This window comes from Zalophus californianus, chromosome 3 (assembly GCF_009762305.2).
Source record: "Zalophus californianus isolate mZalCal1 chromosome 3, mZalCal1.pri.v2, whole genome shotgun sequence".
Classification (NCBI taxonomy): Eukaryota; Metazoa; Chordata; class Mammalia; order Carnivora; family Otariidae; genus Zalophus; species Zalophus californianus.
In genome coordinates this window covers 9,115,355-9,140,107 of record NC_045597.1, presented here as the reverse complement: position 1 = coordinate 9,140,107, position 24,753 = coordinate 9,115,355, and the positions used below count along the sequence as shown (strand labels likewise).

Genomic DNA, 24,753 nt, shown 5'->3' with positions numbered 1-24,753 from the left:
CGGTATGTATCTACACACGGGGTTGGTGTAAGGAATAAGGGGTTGTGTAAGTAAGAGGAGCTTAGTTAACATGGTAAAGCCTAAAAATACTGTCCTGCTGGGAGGTCGGCGTGGAGAACAGGGAGTGGACTTCGCACCCGCAGTTCGCCTGCCGTCCTGAGTCCGGCTGCACTCAGGTTTGCTAGGATAGTGTGAACAGGTGTTTGACCTTTTTGCTTTTTTAAAAGTAACTCTCATTGTTTTTTATTACGAGTTTTGGAACAGGAAACTGATGGGGTACAACACTGGAGAGGCATCCGAAGGCACACGGTGTTGGGTTTCGTTTCCTCCCAGCCTCTACGATGGACTTTCATAAGGGACTGTCGTCTGTGTCTATGTTGGCTGGTTTGCTGTTTCTGTAATCAGATGTTTTTCTTCTTTATCAAAACATATGAATGCTGTTTCTGAAGTTTTGGTCTTTTTATTCGTTGAGTAGCCTCCTCCTTTTCTGGGTGGCCGTTCTGGAAGCTGGTGGTGCCTTCCGCCGGTTCCCTCCGGGAACCTGGGAGCCCGGGAGTTCATAAGCGAGGTGGAGAGAGTCGTGTAAATAACTGCTGTCGGTGGTAAATGCAGTGTAAGAATAGGTGGGAATCACGCGGAAGGAGCCACTGAGAGAGGAGCCATTATTTACTATGGAGACAACTTATACCTAATGGGACAGTGGTAATTTTTCAAACAAAGTTAAGATGATGATGATATTTTTTTCAGTGTGAATAATCTTGAAATACATCCGTAGTGAGTTTTGTTTGCTTAAACGTTTTTATGCACGATACCGTGTGCGTGTGCGTGCGTGCGTGTGTGCGTGTGCGTGCGTGTGTGATTGCTGCCCTCTAGTGGTTCGTCGAATCACTGCTTTCTGAAAATTTTCTTCCTAGAACCCAATGTGAAGGAAAGCACAGTTTTCAATAACAGGAACCCTTCAAACTTCAGCTGACTTAGGTATTGTATGTCGTAGCCCCTATGAAGAATTAATAACTTGTAACATCATTAAGATGACGCATGAAGTTCGGCATTCTAATTTTTTAGGACGTTGCCCAAAGGAAGGAGGTTAAAGCATTTAATTTAGAATTTAGATTATCTATTTTTAAATGACTCAGGAGCAGTTTTGGGACATGAAGTAATTTTCATGAGGTTATTTTTTCTAAAGGGGCAAATCATATAAAGAGGACTGTCAAAGATCTTCCAGTTATAATTACAATCTCATATCTATATGTGTATAAATACATATGTAAAAGAATATTTGATTGCTGTTTTATAATTGATTTTGCTTTGTTTCATTTTCATGGGAATTCACATTCAAATATCTGACCTATATTACATTTTTTGTCTTCCTTGTTAAGAAATTATCCATGACACACTAGGTTCATAATTTACTCTTGGTCTCCTAAAATATATTTTTTTTAACCATCTATAGGTGAGTGCCTTGTTTATTTATACAATCTAAATGTATCCAATAACAGTTTAACTTTAATCTCTTATGGGCCTTAACATTTGTGAAATGCATTTAAGTCTATTAGCAAAATATTACACTTTCTTTAGATTTAGACTATGCATACTAACGGATATTAAATTGTAAGTCACCTAACAATAGAACTAAAGTAATTTATCTTTCATTTCAAAATGTTATTGATCCTTTGGGTCTTCTCTATAAAATGATCTGGCTTTGCTGTGGATTTAACTTTTTTTCAGCCCTGGGACAAATTTAATGTTCCCCTTTTTTCTTTATAAAAAGAAAATTTATTTTCTTTTTATAAAAAAGAAATTACTGAAATTAGACAAGTCAAATTATGCACATATTTTCAGAATGCCTAGTTTTACATGTATTTTAAAAAAATAATTTTGAGCTGGAACTTTTAACCCTAGTTGAGACTACTTATGAATAATAATAATAAAAAAAGACCCATCGTAGTTTCTAGGATTTAGAATTTTAGGCATATGTATGTTAGTAATCTGTGTTTTAAAAGCTTTATATACAGTTCGAAAGGATAGCAGAAGTTGAGAGCCACTGATCTGAAATTAGATTTTCTCATTGATTATAACATTTAAAGTCATGGTTTAAGTGGAAACTTAGTCCTGTACAACAGTGTAGCAACCAGAAAAAAGCCAAGCAGAAATGTTTATCCAGTACAGTGCAGAGCTAAGTCCTTTAGGAAACTAGTTTGTTTTTTTCTTTGAAACTAGTTTTAAAACTAGTTATAATAGCCCTAGTAAAAGGTGAGACAGTGAGAGGTGGTAGGATAAAGGATCTGCCCTGGAAGTCGGATTTGGTGTTGACTTAGCTCTGCACTGACCTCCAGTCTCGTCCTTTTACTCTGCTCGATTTGCTTTTTTGTGTTACATAACTATATGTATTACAGTATATCTATAACATATAGTGGTATTATATATCTATTGCTTCATTTTTTTTTTCTTTTTTACTGTCCATCTTCCCCAGTAGAGTGCAAGTTTCTTGGAGATAGACACACTTATCTGTTTTGTTCAGGGCTATGTTGTTTGCTGCCCATCCCAAGATCTTGGGACCTTGGATATGCTGGCACATAGTAGCACTCAAGTATTGGATTGAGTATAATAATAGCTTGCTTTCCACTAGTTATTTTGTTACAGTGTTTATTGAGTTAATTGTTGATGGGCCAATTTGTTTTATGGTTATAAATTAGGTAATGTACATTCATTTAAATACTTAACTGTTCAGCTCATTAATAGCAAGTATTTGTTGCCTCCTACGTGCCCTGTGAAAGAGAGAGCAGCGCACAGAAGTGTAGTCTAGACAAGGCATGGAGCTCATGGTTTGGTTTTTCCCTCCGTTAGATTGTAAACTCCACAAGGGCAAACCCTTTGTTTTGTTCAGGCCTGTATCTCCAGTGGGATTTCTGCCACATGAGCAGCAATACATTTTTGAATAGGAACGTATAAGTGGAGGTCTTTATCTGGGCTGAGGAAGTGACCCATGGACTGAGACTTATGAGAGAACACTAAGCTAAGAGAGGGAAAAACTCAGGCAGCGGAAGGAGCATGTGAGAGGCCCCTGGAGGCAGGAAGGGTCTACCTTCAAGATACATTAAAAGACGGAATTGATAGAATCCGGTAGTGTTTGGATGAGGGGAGCATAGGGGATGGCATTGAGCCTTCTGGCTTCGGTGACTGGGGTAACATTCACTGCAATGGGGGCATAAGCAGCCTGGCAGAAGAGGCATGGAGATGAGGACAAGCCGTAAGAGACTCCCAGGGAACAGACTGAGGGTTGCTGGAGGGGCAGTGGGTGGGGGGATTGGATAACTGGGTGATGGGCGTTGAGGAGGGCATGTGATGTAATGAGCACTGGGTGTTATATGCAACTGATGACTCACTAAATTCTGCCCCTGACACTGGTAATACACTGTATGTTGACTAAATTGAATTTAAATAAAGAAAAGATGAGTTCAGTTTTGATCATGTCAAGTTGGGAATGTCTGCAAGACCATCTAGTCTGGGCGTCAGGACAGAGCCCTGGGGCAGCCTGCACACACGAAGGGGGTGTGGTGTGGGGGTGCTAAGGTAGCCTGGGGAGCCAGTACAGCAGGGGGAGGGGAAGGGCCCGCAGGAGAGCTCTGCTGAAGTCGCTCTTGAGTGGCAAGTTAGGGGAGCAGGGGAAGAGACAGAGCAGGAACACCAGCGGTGCCACTTCCCTCTCTTACGGACAAATAGGAAATAATTTGGTAAGAAGCAGTTTTTACAAAAGTTAAACATAAGAAAACACCCAAGAAAACATAAATTACTTATAATTACAGAAGAGCTAACTATTGTTTAATATTTTGGCATCTGAGCTTCTAGTTTTTTGTATTTAACGGATCACATGTTATAAAACGTAATTATGCATTCCATTGTTTTGTAACCTGTTTTGTGTCCTTTAATATTTTGTGCCTGTCTTTCTTATCACTATCGATGCTTCCGTAGCTTCCTTTTTTGAGGGCTGTTTGATATTCCAACAATTCGGTATATCACAATTTAGTTTAAAGACCTGTTGGAAAACTTTTACATTGTTTATCATATTTTCTTTCTTTCTTTCTTTTTTTAAAGATTTCATTCATCTATTTGACAGAGAGAGACACAGTGAGAGAGGGAACATGAGCAGGGGGAGTGGGAGAGGGAGAAGCAGGCTTCCCGCCGAGCAGGGAGCCCAATGCAGGGCTTGATCCCAGGACCCTGGGATCATGACCTGAGCCAAAGGCAGATGCTTAACTGAGCCACCCAGGCGCCCCATTTATCATATTTTTATCGCTGCAGACATTCTTAGAAGTAACTCTTACTGTAAATCTATGATGATTTTCTGAGAATAAGTGTCTGGAGATAGAAGGAGTAAAATAGAATGTCAGTTTTTACATTTTTTGCTATGGATTGCCAAATTATTCTCCACAAGAGTTGTGCTAATTTATTAAAATTCTATAGAGCGTATTAGTTTTTTTTAAAGAAGCGTTTGCAATTAGATATTTTAAAGGACACATCTGTCGATGTAACGTTTTAAAATCAGTCTGCGAACAGTAACAAGGGTTCAAATAAAGTTAACGGATTTTAGGCAGATTCCATCAGGGCTAAACATTTTTCAGTTTCACATGAACTGTGATGAGGGCTTAGTTTTAGTGTTTAGATAATATCAGTTATTGGGAAGTTGAAATTGTGGGGATGAGGGAAGAAATTCCAAAACACTTTCCTTTAACAGTTCCTCCAGATATCAGTATTTGGTTAAACCAGGCACTAAGAGGAGTCCGGGATCGCCATGGGAACTCAATAGAAAATCCCCATCTTCTCACTTTGTTTCATCGGCTCTGCAAACTCTTATTTTTTCGAATTCGTCCTATTTTTGTGTTTGATGGGGATGCTCCACTATTGAAGAAACAAACTTTGGTAAGAGTCATCTGTTTTTTTTTTTTTTCTTCCTGAATTACTAGAAAGAAAGAAAAGTTCATGTACAATTTTAATTTTCTCTTTAGAATTTGGAAGCCAAGACTTATTTTGACATATATCCCACTTAATTTCAACTTTTTTTTTAGTTTATCTTGAAAAATCAACACTTTTTCCTTAAAAAAGGATTATTTGTGAGACTACGTCCTGGGTGCCATGATAAAATTCAACTTTTAATAGAACTACTAAAATTCTCTCTCTCAAATAAATAAAATCTTAAAAAAAAAGGGAGGGCATCTGGGTGGCTCAGTCAGTTAGGTTCAGGTTATGATCCCAGGATCCTAGGATCGAGCCCCAAGTAGGGCTCCCCATGCTTGCTCTCTCAAATAAATAAATCTGAAAAAAAAAAAAAAACTAAAATTCTTACAATTGAGAGTTTTCCTTTTAGAGTATCTTCTTAGGTGTCCCATGTGTGTTTTAGCTATGCTGCCGAGCATGATAAAGAGGCTGTTGGGGAAAATGCCTCCCTGAATCTGAGATCAGAGTAATTGGAGTAAAGAGTAATTGGATTTTATGTGGTGCCAGGTGTGGCTGAAGTGGATTATTGAAGAAGGAAATTGACCAGGATATGAAAGAATGACATTGAGTTTCTTTATTCTGAAGATAGTTTAAAACAGTGTTGGAACAAAGTTGTGAACTTTGGAGTAATTGTATTAACCGCTCCCCGCCCCCCCCCCCCCCCCCCACGAATGACAGCACCCATTTGGACATAGGACTTTTATGTGTTGAAAATGCCAGCTTGTCACTTCATGCTCACACCAGACAGACATTGTCTAAGTGAGGATGTAGGATAAAAGTAAGGATTGGTAAATGCCTGGGGACATTTATTCCCTTAGGAAAAGGTCTAGATCTAGACTTGCATGTTGCAGTTTTAAATTATCCAAGGCACATTCTATCAGGTACACCTTGGAAGGATTAGACAGGAAAAAAGAACTCCAGAATTTATTTATTTGCTAGTAAATAACATCTCCCCAATTCCCCAGCCTCATGATAAAGGTGTTAACACTACTCTAGTAATCATTTGTAATATATAAACACCTTAAACTTCCACAGTGTTATAGGTCAGTTATATCTTAATTAAAAAAGGAAAAGAATGTTTTGGTATTTCCTCCTTATATTCCACCATAAGCATGCAGAGTATTCCATTTTTTCCTACATGGACATTTCTTATAAGATAACCTATACATTTGAGGATTTCTTATGATATAAACTTGAATGTTGAGGGACAGAGTGGCATGTAAGTAACGTATTTTTTTATTTTTTATGTTTTTTGAGAGAGCGGGAGCTAGAGAAAGAGCAGGGGGAGGGGCAGAGGCAGAGGGAAAGAGAATCTCAAGCAGACTCCCTGCTAAGCATGGAGCCTGATATAGGGCTTGATCCCATGACCCATGAGATCATGACCTGAGCTGAAGTCAAGAGTCAGACACTTAACCAGCTGAGCCACCCAGGTGTCCCAGGTAATGTATTTTTATAAAGACCAATACCAGAAATTGGTTTTGGTGTAACAGTAACATTTTAAAGAATACATTAATATAATCCCTTTTGAGAAACGTTTACTTAATTGTATATTATTAAGTTGTAGGCTTCTTGGGGACATTAAGGGCCATTTAAAAGAAACTGAAAGTAAATTAATAGTTTGCCAAATACTGTATCCTAGCTAGTCCATTTAGTAGTAGGTAGATGGAGACTCAGTGTCCTTTACGTAGCAGAAATCTGAATATACCCACTGATACGACAGTTGGAGGAAATACTAAAGCAGTCATAATCTGAAACTCAGACAAACCAAATTCTATGGAAAAAAGTCACAGAAATGTTTTTAATATACTAATACCCTGAAACAGAATCCTATGTCCTTTGTTTTCACAGGCTAAGAGAAGGCACAGAAAGGATTTGGCAACCACTGATTCCAGAAAAACTACAGAGAAGCTTTTGAAAACATTTTTGAAAAGACAAGCTATCAAAACTGCCTTAAAAAGCAAAAGGCAAGAGGCAAATTACATTAATTTTAAAGATTAAAGGCTTTTAACTTTCGCTTTGAATTCTTGTGGTTCCCTTTCCTTGATTTTAACTCGGCAGATAACAGATGGTGAAATCAGAGGGATAAGTAGGCCCGTTTGACCCAGTAATTGGAAGTCGTGAAAATTCTCTGTTAGCTGAGAGTCAGCTTGGATACGGAGAGAGAAAAACCGTAGTGTTGCGTTGCCCGCACTTTGTACTTTCATAAGGCACGTCTCCGCGCCTGCAGTTGAGGCTGTGTCCAGGTGCTGGGAGCCGCAGCAGGCTTCCCCTTTCTCTCGAGGCCACGCTTGCTTCCTACAGCAGCGGCCTGGGCAGCCTGGGCAGCAGGGAGAAACCTGTTCCCGCCCCGTGGTTTTCCCCCTCTCACCCCCTCAGCAGGGCTTGTGTAAGCAGGGGAGTCTTCCTGACTCAGTGTCCTAGTTCCTGTCACCTCTGCCTACGTCTGTGTGTGTTTTCAGACATGAAGCACTGCCCAGTCTTACTCAAGTTCAAAGAGAAGATGACATCTATGTTTTGCCACCTTTACAGAAGGAAGAGAAAAATAGGTAAATGTTCAACTATTTAAAAATAGTAATTGTCTATGTATTCAGACAGATACAGACCTTTGTGTTTATCTACATGTTAAGGCATGTGGGAATTAATGCATCTGCAAATGCATTCTTGACACCTTTTAGAATGTTTTTCAAAGACTAAATTTTTTAGTGACTAACTTGCCTTGTGTTTTGGTAGTTTGTGCTGGTTTGTCTCTTCATTCTGCAGATCCTGTGCTAGCACTGTTCGTGTGTAATTCCTGAAGATGTGGATTTTCATGTTTCCTACCCTTTGCTTTTACGTACTATCTCTACCTGTTTCTCAGCCTGTGTCTTCTGACTCTTACCACCACGCCAAGAGACCATACACAATGTCCTCCTTGCTAAATCCAGTAGAAGCTCTGCAGGTGTCAGCTTACTGTACTTTTTAGCGGCACGTGTCTCGGCACCTGTGCTGTCCTGCTGTCTGGGAACCTCTCCGGCCACTCTTTCTCAGGCTCCTCTGTGGACTCTTCCTCTGGCTCTCTGTTCACTGTCAGCTGTTTCTGTGGCTGAAGTGCAGGCGGAGGGCCTGGCAGTGTGTCTCTGCCCCCACCTTCCTGCATTCCTTTCCCAGGGGCTTCTGAGACACCAAGTGGCTTTTGAATCAGGCCAGTTCTGTTTCTCTTCATCGCTGCCACCATCACCCTTGCTTGAGGTACCATAAAGGCTTCCACACTTCTTTCTCTGTCTTTGTCTTTGATCTTCCCTTTCGCTGGAACCCCTACCAGTCAAGTTCAATCTCTGCTTTGTGGTGTAGAATCTGTTAAAACCCAAACCTGATAATGTTATTTTGGAGCTTGAAACAGTTCCTAGCTTCTCATTTCTTTAGGATAAAACTCCAGCCTCTTAATCACATGCCTCCCCTACCTCACCAGGCCCTCTTTACACTGTCTCCAGGCAGGCTTTCCTTCCCTTGTTTCCAGATGTTTATAGAACGTAGTGTTTCTGCCTGGAACACTTGTCTCCATGAACGTTCTGCAGACCCTACAACTAGACCCCTCTCTTATTTGTGGCTAAGTCCAAGCAGTGCAGTTGCCAGAGACTCCAGGAAACTTTAGGGACCGCCCACCCCCCCAATTGGAGAGAGGTGACTCCCCTTATTGCAACCTGGAGCAACCTGCTCCTCCCTTGTGATGGACATCATCAGATCCTACTGTAATTGCTCCCTGGTACGTGTCCCCTCCTGGCTCTGGGAACAATGATGGTGTGTTTCGTGCCAACCTAGTCACCATCGTAGCCCCTAGAACTAGTGGCCCCTTGCCTCCAGAGGTATTTTTATAAGTTGTCATTAAATCATAGATACTGTAAATGTATGCTTGACTTTCAGTTCAGAAGAAGAAGATGAAAGAGAATGGCAAGAAAGAATGAGTCAAAAACAAGCATTACAGGTACTTACGTAATTTTTGAATTCAGAATATATTCTGTTATTTGAAATGGGTGATATGAAAATGAATAATGAGGTAGTATGAATTTGTGGAAGTTCCTGATAAAAAATAGACACATGCCTTCTTTATTGTGTGTGTGTGTATACGTGTGTGCATGTGTACATCTGTACAAACACACAGGCACCCATACACATTTGTATGGCATTTATCATCATGCATGTCTGGATATCCAAAATAAGCCTTCTTTCTTTTACAACGAATCAACTAAACAATAAATGGGTATAAATAGTAATACGTACTTCTATAAAAATATAGAAAACATACCACCCATAAATAACTTCAAGTAACATTTTGATATATATTAGCCCATTCTCCTGCCCCTCTCCTTATGGTTGAATATCCGTGTGTGTATTTGGGTATGTGTATGCATGTCAGGTGCACATGTGTGCATATATATGTAAACGTATGTCTGTGCTTATGTTCCAGTTCTCCATTGCTATGTAACTTGGTGGCGTGAAAACGGTTGTTTGTTATCATCCTCCTGCTGTTCTGGGGGTCCTGAGCTCAGTGAGGCAGTCCTGTCTGCATGGCTCCCGTGTAAATGCAGGCTGACCATAGCTGGGGCTGGCATCCCCTCCAAGGCTTCCTTACTTGCATGTCTGGTGGTTGACACTGGCTGTCAGGACACCTGCCTGTGGCTTCTCCATGTGGCCTGCGTTCGCTCACGGCATGGCACTGTGTTCCAAGGGCAGGCATCCTGAGAGCAGTTGCCTGCCGGGACTCTGTGGCCTTTTCTAGTCAGCTTCGGACATAGCGCAGCCTCTCTTCCTACACATTCTGTCTGTGAGAAGCTGGTCAGTGAGGCCAGCCCTTATTTAAGGGGTGGGAATTAGATGAAAAGAGGTGTCAGAGAACCTGTGGTCATGTTTTAAAACCACCACCACACATATTTTAATGAATGACATTTTTACAAATTGAGGTTGTACTGTAATAAACAAGTTTTTGGAGTTTTTTTCAAGTTTCTTGAATAGTGGATAACATTCTTTGATTCCCAAGTTAACTGGTTTTTGTATGTTCCTATTATTTTGGTGCATCTGGAGAAAGACTTTTGCGCTACAACCTCAGGCTCCTTCAACTTGTAGAGGTTCTGCATTATTAGGACAGCAAATGGAGAGCAGCCTTGGTGAAGACCATGAACATCGTGGTCAGAAAGACCTGCACTTAAGTCCAGGCTCTCCTGTGCACTAGCTGTGTGATCTTAGACAAATTAACTTCTCCCAGGCTTTATTTCCCATCTCCCCCCCTTTTTTTGTGAAACAAAAATGATAATGATGCCTTCCTCAGAGGGCTGATGGGAACATTAAGGTGTTCCCTTTGTATGGGGAACGCAAGGGGTGTTCTGTGCATGACTGGCCTGTCCTGAGTGCTGGCTGGTTGGCACATGCACATACAACATACCTACCTACAGGAAAGCACATTCTATTATTTTATTTTCTTTACTAATGAAGAATTTTAAAGTACTTTTGGTAATTAGTTAAATTTAGAAAAGTTTTATACTTTTTCATGCCTGTGAATTTCTCACTTGTCTTCACTTCTGATTATGGGTGAAGAGCAAAACAAAACTAATCTAATTAAGGGAATTACAGATATTGTTCAAATGCATAAGGCTCATCCCTGCCTTAGGGCCTTTGTCGTTGCTGTTCCTGCAGCCTGGGATGTCCTGATCAGTCTTGTTGGTGTCTTTCAAGTCCCTGCTCACATGTCATTTTTTTTTAAGATTTTATTTTATTTATTTGAGAGAGAGAGAGAGAGCACATGAGACGGGGGAGGGTCAGAGGGAGAAGCAGACTCCCTGCCGAGCAGGGAGCCCGATGTGGGACTCGATCCTAGGACTCCAGGATCATGACCTGAGCCGAAGGCAGTCGCTTACCATCTGAGCCACCCAGGCGCCCCATCACACGTCATTTTTTAATGAGGTCTTCTCTGTCTATCAAATAAATGTTTTCTCTCTTCCTGTTCTCCTAATCAACTCTCTTATCAGATTAACCCACTTTATTTTCTTGTTCATTTATTTATTTGGTTATTCTGTCTTACTCTACCCCTAAGAGTAGGGACCTTGTCTGGCATGATCTGCACAGTACCCTAGCACCTAGAACAGTGCCTGGCACATTAGGGGTGTCTGGTAAGTACTTTTTCTTCAGAGTGAATCAGTGAGTGAACAGCTACATTCCCCAATCTGCCTATTCATTGTTTATTGCAGATTATGTACAACTGTGTTTAATCTGTTGTAGATTTTGTAGAACTATTTATCATAAGTGCAGTAAATATCAGGGTAAATAGAATTAAGTTTACAAAATGTAAATTTCATGGTTACGTTTTTACTCTTTACAGGAAGAGTTCTTTCATAATCCTCATGCCATAGATATTGAGTCTGAAGATTTCAGCAGCCTGCCTCTTGAAATAAAGCATGAAATCTTGACTGATATGAAAGAATTTACCAAGCGAAGACGAACCTTATTTGAAGCAATGCCAGAGGTGAAATAATACAACAGCACATTAATCCTTAGAATGCTTAGAGCTTCAGCAAAATTTTTTATTAGAAAAAAGAGGAAATTGATAAGTATTACTTATATAGTATCTGTTTCTAGTAAACAGCATTTGTGTCTCAGAGATTCTATGAAGCATCATGTATTTATAAGTTTGAACTTATGCATATTTCTTCAAAGAAACCTTTTGACTTTCCACTTAAGACCGGGTCTTGGGATGCCTGGGTGGCTCATTCAGTTAAGGTTCTGATTCTTGATTTCAGCTCGGGTCATGATCTCGGGGTCATGGGATCGAGCCCCTGCATCGGGCTCCATGCTCAGCACGGAGTCTGCTTGAGATTCTTTCTCTCCCTCACTCTCCCCTTGCTTGTGCATGCTCTCTCTCTCTCTAAAATAAATAAGTCTATAAAAAATGAAATAAAAACCACGAGGTCTTATCTCCTGCTCTGTGTTCTCATAACACCCTATAATGTCTCTTTATGGTTCTTAGCATCCAAATGTGCCCGTTTTGTCGCTTCTGTATTTTCAGCACCTAGGTCAGTATCTTTCACATAGTAAGTGTTCAGTGTATGCTTAGTGGTTCAATTCTTAGGTTAGTTCATAAAAGTTATTTTAACCCATAATATGCATTGTCTGTAGAATACTAATAGTAATATAGAATCTAATCTAACTTGATATTCCAGGTGTCTCTTCTTTGGCTGCAGGCCTAGAAATGCAATTGGACCTTCACCTTCCCTCTTCCTCTTTCTAGACAGAGGTAATAGGAAATTCAGTGGTAAATTCTTCAACTTGGAGCATGTTCTGGTGGCTCTACAGCTACAGAAACTTGGAGCAGGTGGTGTGCCGAGTTGGGGTCAGGCTTGTCTCCTGATCATGGTACACCATTAATTACTACTGCTTTTAGTGGGTGAATGAGCTTTGTTTTCCTTTCTACTGCTACCACCTATTATTTCTCACATCATTCTCTAACTCACTGCAGGACAGAATGTACATTTTGCAGCAGCATTGTTCCTAATGAATGGATGTAGTGGTTTTTTTTCTATAAACTTTTGGACATTTCTTAAATTGATACCAAAATATGAAAAAGGTAGACAGGTCCTATTTCTTTCTCTGTCAGTCCTTTGGTTTTTCCACAAACATTGTGAACATAGGAAAATGCTAAGGTGCACAGAAATGATATAGAAAGGACAGAAGTAAATTTGTTTTCATTTCAGGGGAAAAAATCCAGGCTTAGCCTGTGTATCAAGCACTTTATTTCTTGAGTGTGAAAGGATCTCGGGCTGGCCTTTGAGGAAATGGAATTTGGGTTATGTAAACAACGTTGGGAAGGCATGGGAAGAAGGGAGATTGTCCCTAATGATTTGTTCCCTTTTGTTCTTTTCCCATCATCATGGAGCCTGGGATTGGTAGATGGTAGGGTAGAGGGTAGTGTGGCTCAGCAGCCCATGGGACCTGTAATTCTGGTAGGGAAGAGAGGGTCTGAGTCATCCAGGGTGGACCTCTGTATCATTGGGCAAATGCAGTATTGAGAATAGTAATGATGGTAAGTAATAACATAATAGCAATAGAAGCAGTGTAGTGTTGGCAACCTGTTTTTGATCCCACATCTACCACTCACTAGCCTTGCAACCTGTTTGTCTCAGCTTCTTCATTTGTAGACTGGAAATAATGACATAGGTCTCATGGGGTGGTTGAAAATAAAATGGGATGGGCGCCTGGGTGGCTCAGTTGGTTAAGCGACTGCCTTCGGCTCAGGTCATGATCCTGGAGTTCCAGGATCAAGTCCCGCATCGGGCTCCCTGCTCAGCAGGGAGTCTGCTTCTCCCTCTGACCCTCCCTCCTCTCATGTGCTCTCTTTCTCTCTCATTCCCTCTCTCAAATAAATAAATAAAATCTTTAAAAAAAGAAAAAAAGAAAATGGGATGATGCACATAAAAGCTCCTAGAAGAATGGCTTCACAGAAAATGCCTTATAAATGTGAACTATTATCATTATTAACTGTGATTGCCATGAATTATTAGGTGTCTTTTATGGATCAGGGACTGTGCTAGGCACTTTACTTGCATATTTTTTTAAAGATTTATTTATTTATTAGAGAGCGTGCACGAGAGAGCATAAGCAGGGTAAGGGGCAGAGGGAGAGAATCCTCAAGTAGACCCCCCCACCCCGCCCCGAGTGTGGAGCCTGTCTAGATTTCATAAACCGTGAGATTATGACCTGAGCCGAAACCAAGAGTTGGATGCTCAGCTGGCTAAGCCACCAGGTGCCCCACTTTACTTGCATATTTACTTGCGTTCCAGAAGGTTATCTATTTATTAAGCCATAATCAAAATGTCACAGTGCTTGGCATGCATTACTGCTTAATAATTATTTTTTGAATAAACGATTAAGGCACAAACAGTATCCATGATTTCTTTTGCCTAAATCTTTTTGTTTTAAAGATTATTTTTTAATAAGGCAGTTACAGTTTTTTCCTTAGTATTCAAATTTTACTGTTATAATATGAAAATGTCACCAATGGAAAAAATCAATTGCTCTCTGTCTTTTTGTGGGGAAAAGGATGGAAATGTGGGAACATTATCTGTATTTAATACAAAAAAATAATTTTACTTATTTTATTTTAGGAGTCTAATGACTTTTCACAGTATCAGCTCAAAGGCTTGCTTAAAAAAAACTACCTAAACCAACACATAGAAAATGTCCAAAAGGAAATGAATCAGCAACAGTCAGGACAAATCCAAAGGCAATATGAAGATGAAGGGGGCTTTTTGAAGGAGGTAGAGTCAAGGAGAGTGGTCTCTGAAGATACTTCACATTACATCTTAATAAGAGGTATTCGGTACCATCACTTACCTGATGGTTAAAAACCAAAAATATGTTATGTCTCTGAATTCTAGGAACTACCACCCTACTTATGTAATAATAAATATATGTAGCTATTAATGGATTACCTACTATTGTATCAACCCTCTTTGTTTTTATTATTTATTTAAAATTTATCTATTTATTTACTCCCAGTATAATTAACATACAGTGTTATATATTAGTTTCAGGTTTACAATATAATGATTCAACAATTCTGTACCTTACTCAGTGCTCCTGTACAAACCCACGTTAAAATTAAATAACAAATTTAACTCTTAGTGCTGTTCAAATGAAAATTTATAACTTCATTCATGAGAACCAGTATTCTTTTATTCATCTTACTGGAAGTATATTGTCTCACTGTAAAACTATATAATGAGAAATGTTTTAATTTTTCTTAAGGTATTCAAGCTAAGAAAGTTGCAGAGGTGGGTTCAGAGGCTCTTCCTTCTTCCAGCGAAATGCACAGCAGGTCTTTTGACATGAAGTCATCTCCATGTGAGAAACTGAAGCCAGAGGAAGAGCCTGCTGCTACCCCTCCTTCTCCAAGAACTTTCCTGGACATGCAGACTGCCATGCTGGGAAGCAGCTCAGAAGAGGAGTGGGAGAGTGAGACTCAAAAGCAGTCTGATGTGAAGAATGCACCTGTATCACCACTTACTCTCTTAGCCATTCAGAAGGTCCTTGATGATGATGAAGACATGGAAGCACATGCTGGAAATGACGTGCAGGCAGGAGGGTCAGGAGTGAAAACACTGCTTGAGAACAGTTGCCATGAAGAAGTTGTTGGGGGCCTAAAAGAGGGAGATGGAGAAGGAATGCTGTTGCCCTCAGGACCCCATCTAACTTGTGTGAACTCTGCACATGAAACCAGCCCTGACAGTGACAGGAGGCTGGCAGACTCAGCTCATTTGTCCCGTCCCATCTTCTGTCCAGGCAGTGAATCTAGTGTTTTAAAAGAAGAAATGTCACTTATGCACGTGGTGAGTGAAACCTTTCAGACAAGCGATGAGTCTACAGTTAAGGGTAGAAAAGACCAAGTTCCTTCAGAAAGCACAGTGGTGATGCACAGCGATGCACCTAGACTCCAGGGTGGGAGACAACTGACACCAGTACCTTTGATGAGTTCAAGTTCTGTATCAAGAAATGAAACATACACCAAAGAACCTGGACTACAACAAGACCTTTGTCCATCAGGCCCCAAATACGACTCCTCTGTTCTTTCAAGTGATGATGAAGCAGAAGGTGAAAAAAATCCCATTTCTGAAATCATTGACACTGTCAGTTTGCAAAGAACAAGTAATACACAAAGTGTCCCTTCAGAGGCAATAAGTAACTTGGAAAATGCAGTATCCTTTAATTCTAAAGAGCATGAGAATTTCCTGAAAACCATCCAAGAACATGAGACAGTGGAATCTGCAGACCAGGACTTAATTTCAGTTCCAAAGTCCATGGAGCCAATGGAAATGGACTCTGAAGAAAGTGAATCTGATGGTAGGTGCTTGTACTCTTCCAGATATACAGAACGGTAGGGTTTCACATCTCCAGGAACGGAGAGATCCTGCAGTGTAGTCTAGTTCCCACTTTTGTTCCAATGATGAACGAGGAGCCCAGAAAGGTGAAATGACTCTCCCAAGGACACACAGCTGGTTCTTTTTTGTTGTTTTTAAAAGGAGGGAGTACCAGTTGGAAAAGGTGAAAGTGAGTCTTTTAGGTTTTTTTAACTTTTTTTTTTTTGAAATAATTATAAACTTAATAAAGTTGAAAGAATATTACAGAACATTCTGGTTCCTTCACCCAGTACCTCAATGGCTAGCATTTAACCACATGTGCTTTATCATATCTCTTTATATATATTTATATACATATACATGTTTACTATATATTTACATCTATACAGACTTCTCTATTGTCGATCCTAATTATTCACAGATTTCTTATTTGTGAAATTGCCTACTTACTAAAATTTATCTGTAACCCCAGAATCAGTACTTAGCAGTAGTATCTTTGTGGTCATTCATGGACCTGCGTAAAGGGGCTAGAAGTTTGAATTGCCATACCACTCCCAGCTGAGGTTGAACAAGGTGTCACTCTGCCTTTGTGTGGCAGCTATCCCACAGAGGTGACCAGAAGGTTAATATGGGAGAGAGCAGTGCAGTGTAGACCAAGAAGCTCTGGTTCGGGTTAGTGGGATGGGGTTTGAATCCCAATTCCAGCACCTGTTAGTGGGGCAGCCTCAGACAAGTCTCTTAATACTCCTGATATTCATTTTCTCTTTTGTAAGATAAAGAAATTAGAATTTGCCAACATGGGTTGTTTTTAGGATTTGCAATTATAAATATATTTACTCTATGAACAAGGATGTATTCGTGGATTAAGTGTTCACGGTGACTTTATAGAACATACTGTTGTGAATAACAAGAATTGATTGTACACACACACAAGCTAACTTTTTTCCTGCTGTCTGCTGAGTTTCTCCATTCTTTTTTTTTTTAATTTTATTTTATTATGTTAGTCACCATACATTACATCATTGGTTTTTTTTTTTAAGATTTTTATTTATTTATTCATGAGAGACGGAGAGAGAGAGAGAGAGAGAGAGAGAAGCAGAGGGAGAAGCAGGCTCCTAAGGAGCAGGGAGCCTGATGCGGGACTCGATCCCAGTATCCTGGGATTATGACCTGAGCCGAAGGCAGACGCTTAACCATCTGAGCCACCCAGGCTCCCACATCATTAGTTTTTGATGTAGTGTTCCATGATTCATTGTTTGCGTATAACACCCGATGCTCCATTCAATACGTGCCCTCTTTAATACCCATCACCGGGCTAACCCATCCCCCCACCCCGTTTCTCCATTCTAAAGTTACTGTTTCTCCTTTGTAATTAGTATTTTATGGAAAGGCTGTGTAAATATGTTGTTCCTGAACAAATTTTTGCCCACTTATTTCAGCATTCATTGATGATTTTTACCTAAATAAATGGTTACTATGATGGCTGCCAAATGGCAGTTTTCTAATTCCATCATTCCTTACATATTTTTCAGTTTACGTCCTTTTATAAAAAGGAAGATCTTTCCCTCTTCCCCATTTACTGTTTTTTTAATATCCGTGTGGACTCAAGAGTTTATCTACTTTATTTAGTGATTTATGATGCTGTTGTACTTTATGGTTGGAGTCGTCCTGGCTTTGGCCAGAGGGGGCCCCCTTCAGGCTGGCTTCTGTGACTTTTGACAATTCCCTCTTACAGTTTGAGCATTTCTTTACTTTCTGATCAAGACATTCCAGATTTATCTTATACTTTCCCTGCCCTGCCCTGCCCCTGGATCCAGCCAGTTCACCAGAGAGTCCTAGGTCTCTCTGGTAATAGAGCATGATGTTTAGAAACCAAGATCTGGACCCTGAGTGTGCTCACTGGTACTGGAGTGGTCATTGCTTCAGGCCCTCTCAGGGACACAGCAGGAAGTATATTTATGTATATACACACAAGCATGTGCACACACCCATCTGTATTTATTTTTCTACAAATAAATACATATTTATATATAAATGTATATTTTCATGTATAAAAATCTATGAGTTCATACCGATACCTGCATTCCAATCCAACATCACAGATTTCATTTTAGCTTCCATTTTTGTTATAATTTCCCTTCTAACAGTGAGAAACCTTACTCCCATTGTCCTTAACATATTGACTTATTGCTTATTCTCTCTTAACTTGTAACCATCTCCTGGTCCCATTGGTGTTCTCCTTGGTCCTGGCTGTCTCCTTGGCCCCAGTCCCCACTCTGAGGTCTCCAGCCTACTCTGTCCTGATTGCATCCTGAAATCCATCCCCCTCCACCTGAAGCAAAAGAAGGGAATCACATTTCTTTTTAAAGACAAGGCAAGACAGGAGAGGAGGGAAGGAAGGTGGAAGAGAAGAGCTATTTCTCCTGAGTACTTTTCCAGGATTCTTTCCACTAATTCACAGCTTTATTCTTTGCTATGTCCATAGTGAAATGAGAACATATAACAACATACATGACTGTTGACATCCTCTGATAATTCTCCTTTTTGAACTCTGAAACAACATTAGTTAACTTAGCATATCTGTATAAAGCTTATATGCAAATCTTTGAAAGCCTGGTTCCCAATTTCAAAGGTAGTGCCAGTTTATCTAATGGATAAGGCTTATTTTGAAGTTACAGGCATTTTTTAATAGTTTACAAACAACAGAATTTATTTTTCACTCCATAGTCTTTTTTTAAATATTATGTTAATCACCATACATTACATCATTAGTTTTTGATGTAGTGTTCCCTGATTCATTGTTTGCGCATAACACCCAGTGCTCCATGCAGAATGTGCCCTCTTTAATACCCATCACCAGGCTAACCCATCCCCCAACCCCCTCCCCTCTAGAACCCTGAGTTTGTTTCTCAGAGTCCATAGTCTCCTCCCCCTCTGATTTCCCCCCTTCATTTTTTATTATTAAATTTATTTAATAGTAATATGTTAGCCTTACATGTTTTCTAGTAAATTCAGATCATTTCAGGGTAAAACATTTTGCAGGATACTTTGGAATGCTCTTGATGACTTTGGGATAATTTTAATGTTTCACTTGTAAATAAAGTGACCTTGTTATTTTGGTACAGGAAGTTTCATCGAAGTACAGAGTATAATTAGTAATGATGAACTTCAGGCTGAGTTACATGAAGCTTCTAAATCTCCCTCCAGACAAGATGAAGAAGAACTGATAGGAACTAAGAAGGAAGAAGCCACTTGTGACTCTGAGGGCCTCCTAAGATACAACTCTGGAAGTGAGGCTTTGGACACTGAGCCACATGAAGAAGCTGAAAAAGATGCAGACAGTTCACTCAATGAATGGCAAGATATTAATTTGGTAATAATATGACATCGAGTTTTAATTTACGGCTAAGAAAGAGCCAAGTTAAATAGCTTTTGAACTTGAAGGAGTTACTGGATGAACATTTATCAGATATTTGCATGCTTTTTTTTTTCTTAACTATTTTTTTGTAGTTCTGGGGATTGGGAAATCTAAGATCAAGGTGCAGGCTAATTTGGTTCCTGGTGAGAGCTCTCTGGCTTGCAGATGGCTGCCTTCTTGCCATGTACTCACGTGGTGGGGAGAGAGGGGGCTGGGGTGGGGGAGGGGGCTGGAGCAGGGGAGAGGCTACAGTCCTATCAAATTAGGGCCCACCCTTATGACCTTATTTAACCTTAATTACCTTTTTTTTTTTTTTTTAAAGATTTTGTTTATTTGACAGAGAGAGACACGGTGAGAGAGGGAACACAAGCAGGGGGAGTGGGCGAGGGAGAAGCAGGCTTCCCGCAGAGCAGGGAGCCCGATGCGGGGCTCGATCCCAGGACCCTGGGACTGTGACCTGAGCCGAAGGCAGACGCTTAACGACTGAGTCACCCAGGCGCCACCAACCTTAATTACCTCCCAAAGACACCATCTCCAGATGCAATCACATATGGGGTTAGGACTTTAACAATGAATTTTGGGGGAACACAATTCAGTCCACAGCAAGAACCACATACAATAACACCTAAAAGCATAAAACACTTACCTGTAGAGCTTACAACATATGTGAAAGATACGTATTTCAAACTACAAAACACTGATGATAGAAATCAGGGAAGACCTAAATAGATGTGGTTTTGGATGGGAAGACCCAATATTATTAAGATATCAGTTCTCCCCAAGCTGATCCATAGATTCATAGAATTCCAATAAAAACCCAATGATGGATATTAACAAGCTGATTCTTAAAATTTATACGGGAAAGCAAGGAAGCTAGAGTAGTCAAAACAATTTCGAAAAAAAAAATTGGAGGACTTATACTACCTGATATCAAGATTTCCTATGAAGCTACAGTAATCAGGAGAGTATGATATTGGCTAAAGGATAGATACATGGATCACTAGAACGAAATAGAGTCCTGCAATAGAAGCAAACAACAGTAATCAAGACAGGTTGCTCTTGGCATAAAGATAAATAGATCAATAGAACATAATATAGAAAGTACAGAAATGGATCCATGCATATATGGAGAACAAATTTTCAACAATGCTACAAAGGCCGTTGGATGGAGAAAGGAGAGTCTTTGCACTGGCCCTAGGAAAAAAAAAAAAACTTTGGTGCTGAGTGTGATATAGCAAAATCAACTCAAAACACATCACAAATTGTAGTTTTACAGTAACTCTTGAAACGAGGCAGTGCGAGTGTGAATCTTCCAACTTTGTTTTTTTCAAAGTTGTTTCACTTCTATAAATCCTGTGCATTTCCATATGAATTTTAGAATTAGCTTCTCAATTTGTATGAAACATGCCTAAGGTTTTGATGAGATCATATTGAATATACAGATCGATTTGGGGGGGAGTTAAATCTTAGCAACACTCTATCTTCTGATCCATGAGCAAGGGATATATCTTGATTTATTCAGATCTTTTAAAATTTTCTCAGCAGTGTTTTGCAGTTTTTAGTGTACAAATCTTACACATCCTTTGTCAGATTTATCTCCAATTATTTCATATTTTTGAGGGTATAGTAATTGACATTTTATTTTTTACAATTCATAATTTTTAGTGTAATTCGCAGAGTTATACAACTATCACAATTTTAGAACATTTCCATCCCCCCCAGAAACAGCCCTGTACCCATTAGCTGTCACTCCCTGTCCCTTCCTCTCCACCTCTGGGACCACTCATCTGTGTGTCTCTATGGGTTTGTCTTTTCTGGACATTTCATATAAAGGGGATCATACAACCTGTGGTCTTTTGTTTCTGGCTCCTTTCATTTAGCAGAATGTTTCCAAGGTCCGTCCATGTTGTAGCATGTGTTAGTACTCTTTCTTTTTATTGCCAAATAGTATTCCATCATATGGATATGAACCACCTTTTATTCATTTATCATTTGATGGACATTTAGGTTGTTTACGCTTTTTGGCTATTATGAATAATGCTGCTGTTAACATCTATGTACAGGTTTTTTTGGGGGATGGACGTATATCTTCATTTCTCTTTGGTGTACACCTAGGAACAGAATTGCTGGGTCACAGGTAGCTGTGTTTAACATTTTGAGGCCCCATCAGACTGTTTTCCAAGGTGGCTGCACCGTTCCCACCAACAGTGTATAAGGGTTCCAGTTTTTCCACATTCTCATCAACACTAATACTGGCCTTTTGATTCTGGTCACCCTAGTGGGTGGGAAGTGGTATCTCACACTGTGTTGTTGTTGTTTTTAAGATTTTATTTATTAGACAGAAGGAGAGAGTGAGCACGAGCAAGGGGAGTGGGAGAGGGAGAAGCAGGCTCCGACGCGGGGCTCGATCCCAGGACCCGGGATCATGACCTGAGCCGAAGGCAGACGCTTAATGGACTGGGGCACCTAGGCGCCCCTCACTCTGTGTTTTTTAAAAATTCCATTTATTTAAACTAAAACATGGGTGATTTAGTGAGGGAACTCTAAAGATATTACAGACCTGCTCAGAAATCCAAGTGGGAAACTTCCTAAGGAGGAACGCTTATTTGGTAATTTAGTCAGACTAAATGCAGGCTTTTTGTAACAAATGAGTTTAATTGGATCATTAATATAATTATCTACAGATAGAATTATTTTGCAGGAGGAACTGGAAACTCTGGAGAGCAGCCTGTTAGCACAGCAGAATTCATTGAAAGCACAAAAACAGCAGCAAGAACGGATTGCTGCTACCGTGACAGGGCAGATGTTCCTGGAAAGCCAGGTAGGTGTACAAGCCAGGCCTCCTTTAGCAATTCCTACCGCTGGTTTTATTTAATGCGATTCCCCAAGGGGATGCCTTCGATGAAATGTGTGCGCACTGCTCCCATTTCTGGTCAAGGCCGAGTCCCGCATTTCCCCGGGGTCACAGCATGTCTCTAACTCTCCAGGAACTTCTTCGCCTGTTTGGCATTCCCTACATCGAGGCTCCCATGGAAGCAGAGGCACAGTGCGCCATCCTAGATCTGACCGATCAGACTTCTGGAACAATCACTGATGATAGTGATATTTGGCTCTTCGGAGCACGGCATGTCTATAAAAACTTTTTTAATAAAAACAAGTTTGTAGAGTATTACCAGTATGTGGACTTTCACAACCAACTTGGTAAGACTTCAGAGTATGAGTACTTTTTGAGATTTACCTTTAGAATTTGTATTATGAATTTTTTCCTTTCCAAGGAACTAGTTTGATGTATTAATTAGGAAATGGTCTCTACAAGTTTTCATGTAAATGATCTTTTGCTTCTAGAGAGGAATAGGATTTTTAAATTAGAATTAAGAAATTAAAACTCTAGTAATGTTTAGGCATTTTCTGCAGTTTTAATTACCTGACCTGCTTAGACTTTAACTGGTTATCCGAGATCTCTGGAGTAAACCAAAGGTGGTAGAGAAGGGAGGCAGTGAGCTCCATGGCCCCGTGTTAGTGTTTCTGGCAGTGATTCTTCATTTTTCCATTCATCTAACAAATACATATCGAGTGATTCCTGTATGCCAATTTTTGTTCTTGGCGGTGGGGAAACAGTGGAGAATACAAGTCTAGTACGAGAAACAGATAATAAACATAATCCATGTAGAAAAACAAAGCTGTAGAAGAGGAGAGGGTGACCTGCAGTCACAGGAAGAGCATGTGCTGTTGTATATAGAGCTGTGGTCAGGAAAGGCTTTACTAATAGGTCACTTTTGGGCTAGGGCCTGAAGAAAAGAGGTAGTGAGTGTGGTACATACCTTAGGGATGAGCATGTCAGACAAAGGGCCTAGAGAGTAAAGGCCCGGAGGCAGAATCTTGCTTGGTGTGTTCTAATAAAAATTTAAAAAATATAAAATGTTTTTACTTTTATAGGATTAGACCGGAACAAATTAATAAATTTGGCCTATTTGCTTGGAAGTGATTATACAGAAGGAATACCAACTGTAGGTTGTGTTACAGCCATGGAAATTCTCAATGAATTCCCTGGACATGGCCTGGAGCCTCTCCTAAAATTCTCGTAAGTTCTTTCTTAATTTCTTTAATTAAAATGTTTATGTAAATATCTGATTTAGGGTGCCTGGGTGGCGCAGTTGGTTAAGCATCTGACTCTTGGTTTTGGCTCAGGTCATGGCCTCGGGTTTCTGGGATCAAGTCCACGTTGGGCTTTGCGCTCAGCGCTCAGTGCTCAGCATGGAGTCTGCTTGGGATTCTCTTCTCCCTCTGCTCTTCTCCCCTGCGCAGGCATGCACACACTCTCTGTTGCTCTCTCTCTTTCTCTTGCTCTCTTTCTCTCAAATAAATAAGTCTTAAAAAAAAAAAAACAACCCAATTTAACAAACAGAACTATTATTTGTATCATGAAGTGTCACAAATCACCGGAATTGATTGGGTTACCAAATTTGTTTTCCCTTTCTAGACTTCAGTGAAATCAGAGACAATTTTTTTTAGAGGCACCAGACTTATCCTAGTTCAAGGGGCTACATAGCCAGGTCTGTGGGATTCCATAGGCAAGTAGAAATTCCCATTTCATTCATTCAGATATGGATTGAGTGGTTGCTCTTGTGTCAGATGCCCTGCTAGGCTGGGGTAGACTTCTTCTCCGCTTTCCCTAGTTGACTAAGCCGTAGGCTGTGCTCTCAAGGAGCTCCACGCTCTTGGGGGGACAGAAGCAAACACGTCCCTGCACTTCCCTGTGTCGAGTGCTCTGAAAGAGGAGCCAGAGTGGCATGGAAGTACAATGTTGAGAGCTTTACCTCGGGCCCTGCTGTCCCATTTCTTGCTGCGTGTACTCTGATGTGTTTAGTGATGGTGGTGCATTCCACCCAGAACCCACCATTGTGCTGCCTTTGGGGTACACTTTATGGAGTTTCTGGGACAGTGGTATTGAGGAGGATGTCTGTGAAAGGAGTTCCTTCTTAAGGTTGGTCCTCAATGGCATTTAAAAAAATTGGACTATAAGTCACATACCATAAATTTCACAGTTCAGTGGTTTTTAGTCTATTCACAAGGTTGTGATGGCATTTCTAACCACCAACTTGTCATGAGATACTATTTGGTAGGAGTTGATTTAATGGTTCTTTGGAGTTCTTTCCAGTTGTATCTCCTGTGTCTGAAAAATTCTGATGTTCTGGTCTAAGAATCAGTGATTAAAAATTAAAACTTAAATGCAGAAGTCGTTTTAATGTTTGCTCTTCTCTAGCTGTAGCACATGTACCAGTGTATTTATTTTACACTTTCTTTGTATCTCTCCTCATGATTTCCATATTATTGAGGAAATAATATACTGGCAGTAAGTTATTGGGTAGCTCATAGGTCATGGTATTTAAATAACTTGAAAAACTACAAATAACTTTACTGTACAAATAGTAATAGAAAAATTATGAAATATGAATTAAA

General features: G+C 40.1%; 1 protein-coding gene across 2 annotated transcripts in view; it reads left to right on the top strand.

The window, feature by feature from the left end:
* The window catches only part of LOC113920650 (basic immunoglobulin-like variable motif-containing protein), a 76,856-nt gene that overhangs the window by 45,159 nt on the left and 6,944 nt on the right, over positions 1-24,753 (top strand). For both annotated transcript variants that reach the window (XM_027590914.1, XM_027590908.2), the window contains 11 exons: positions 4,745-4,920; positions 6,844-6,959; positions 7,455-7,541; positions 8,896-8,956; positions 11,345-11,488; positions 14,124-14,331; positions 14,767-15,858; positions 19,001-19,248; positions 21,995-22,114; positions 22,281-22,494; positions 23,230-23,374. In XM_027590914.1, coding sequence (XP_027446715.1) covers positions 4,745-4,920; positions 6,844-6,959; positions 7,455-7,541; positions 8,896-8,956; positions 11,345-11,488; positions 14,124-14,331; positions 14,767-15,858; positions 19,001-19,248; positions 21,995-22,114; positions 22,281-22,494; positions 23,230-23,374 — 2,611 coding nt within the window. The remainder of the gene's footprint in view (positions 1-4,744; positions 4,921-6,843; positions 6,960-7,454; positions 7,542-8,895; positions 8,957-11,344; positions 11,489-14,123; positions 14,332-14,766; positions 15,859-19,000; positions 19,249-21,994; positions 22,115-22,280; positions 22,495-23,229; positions 23,375-24,753) is intronic.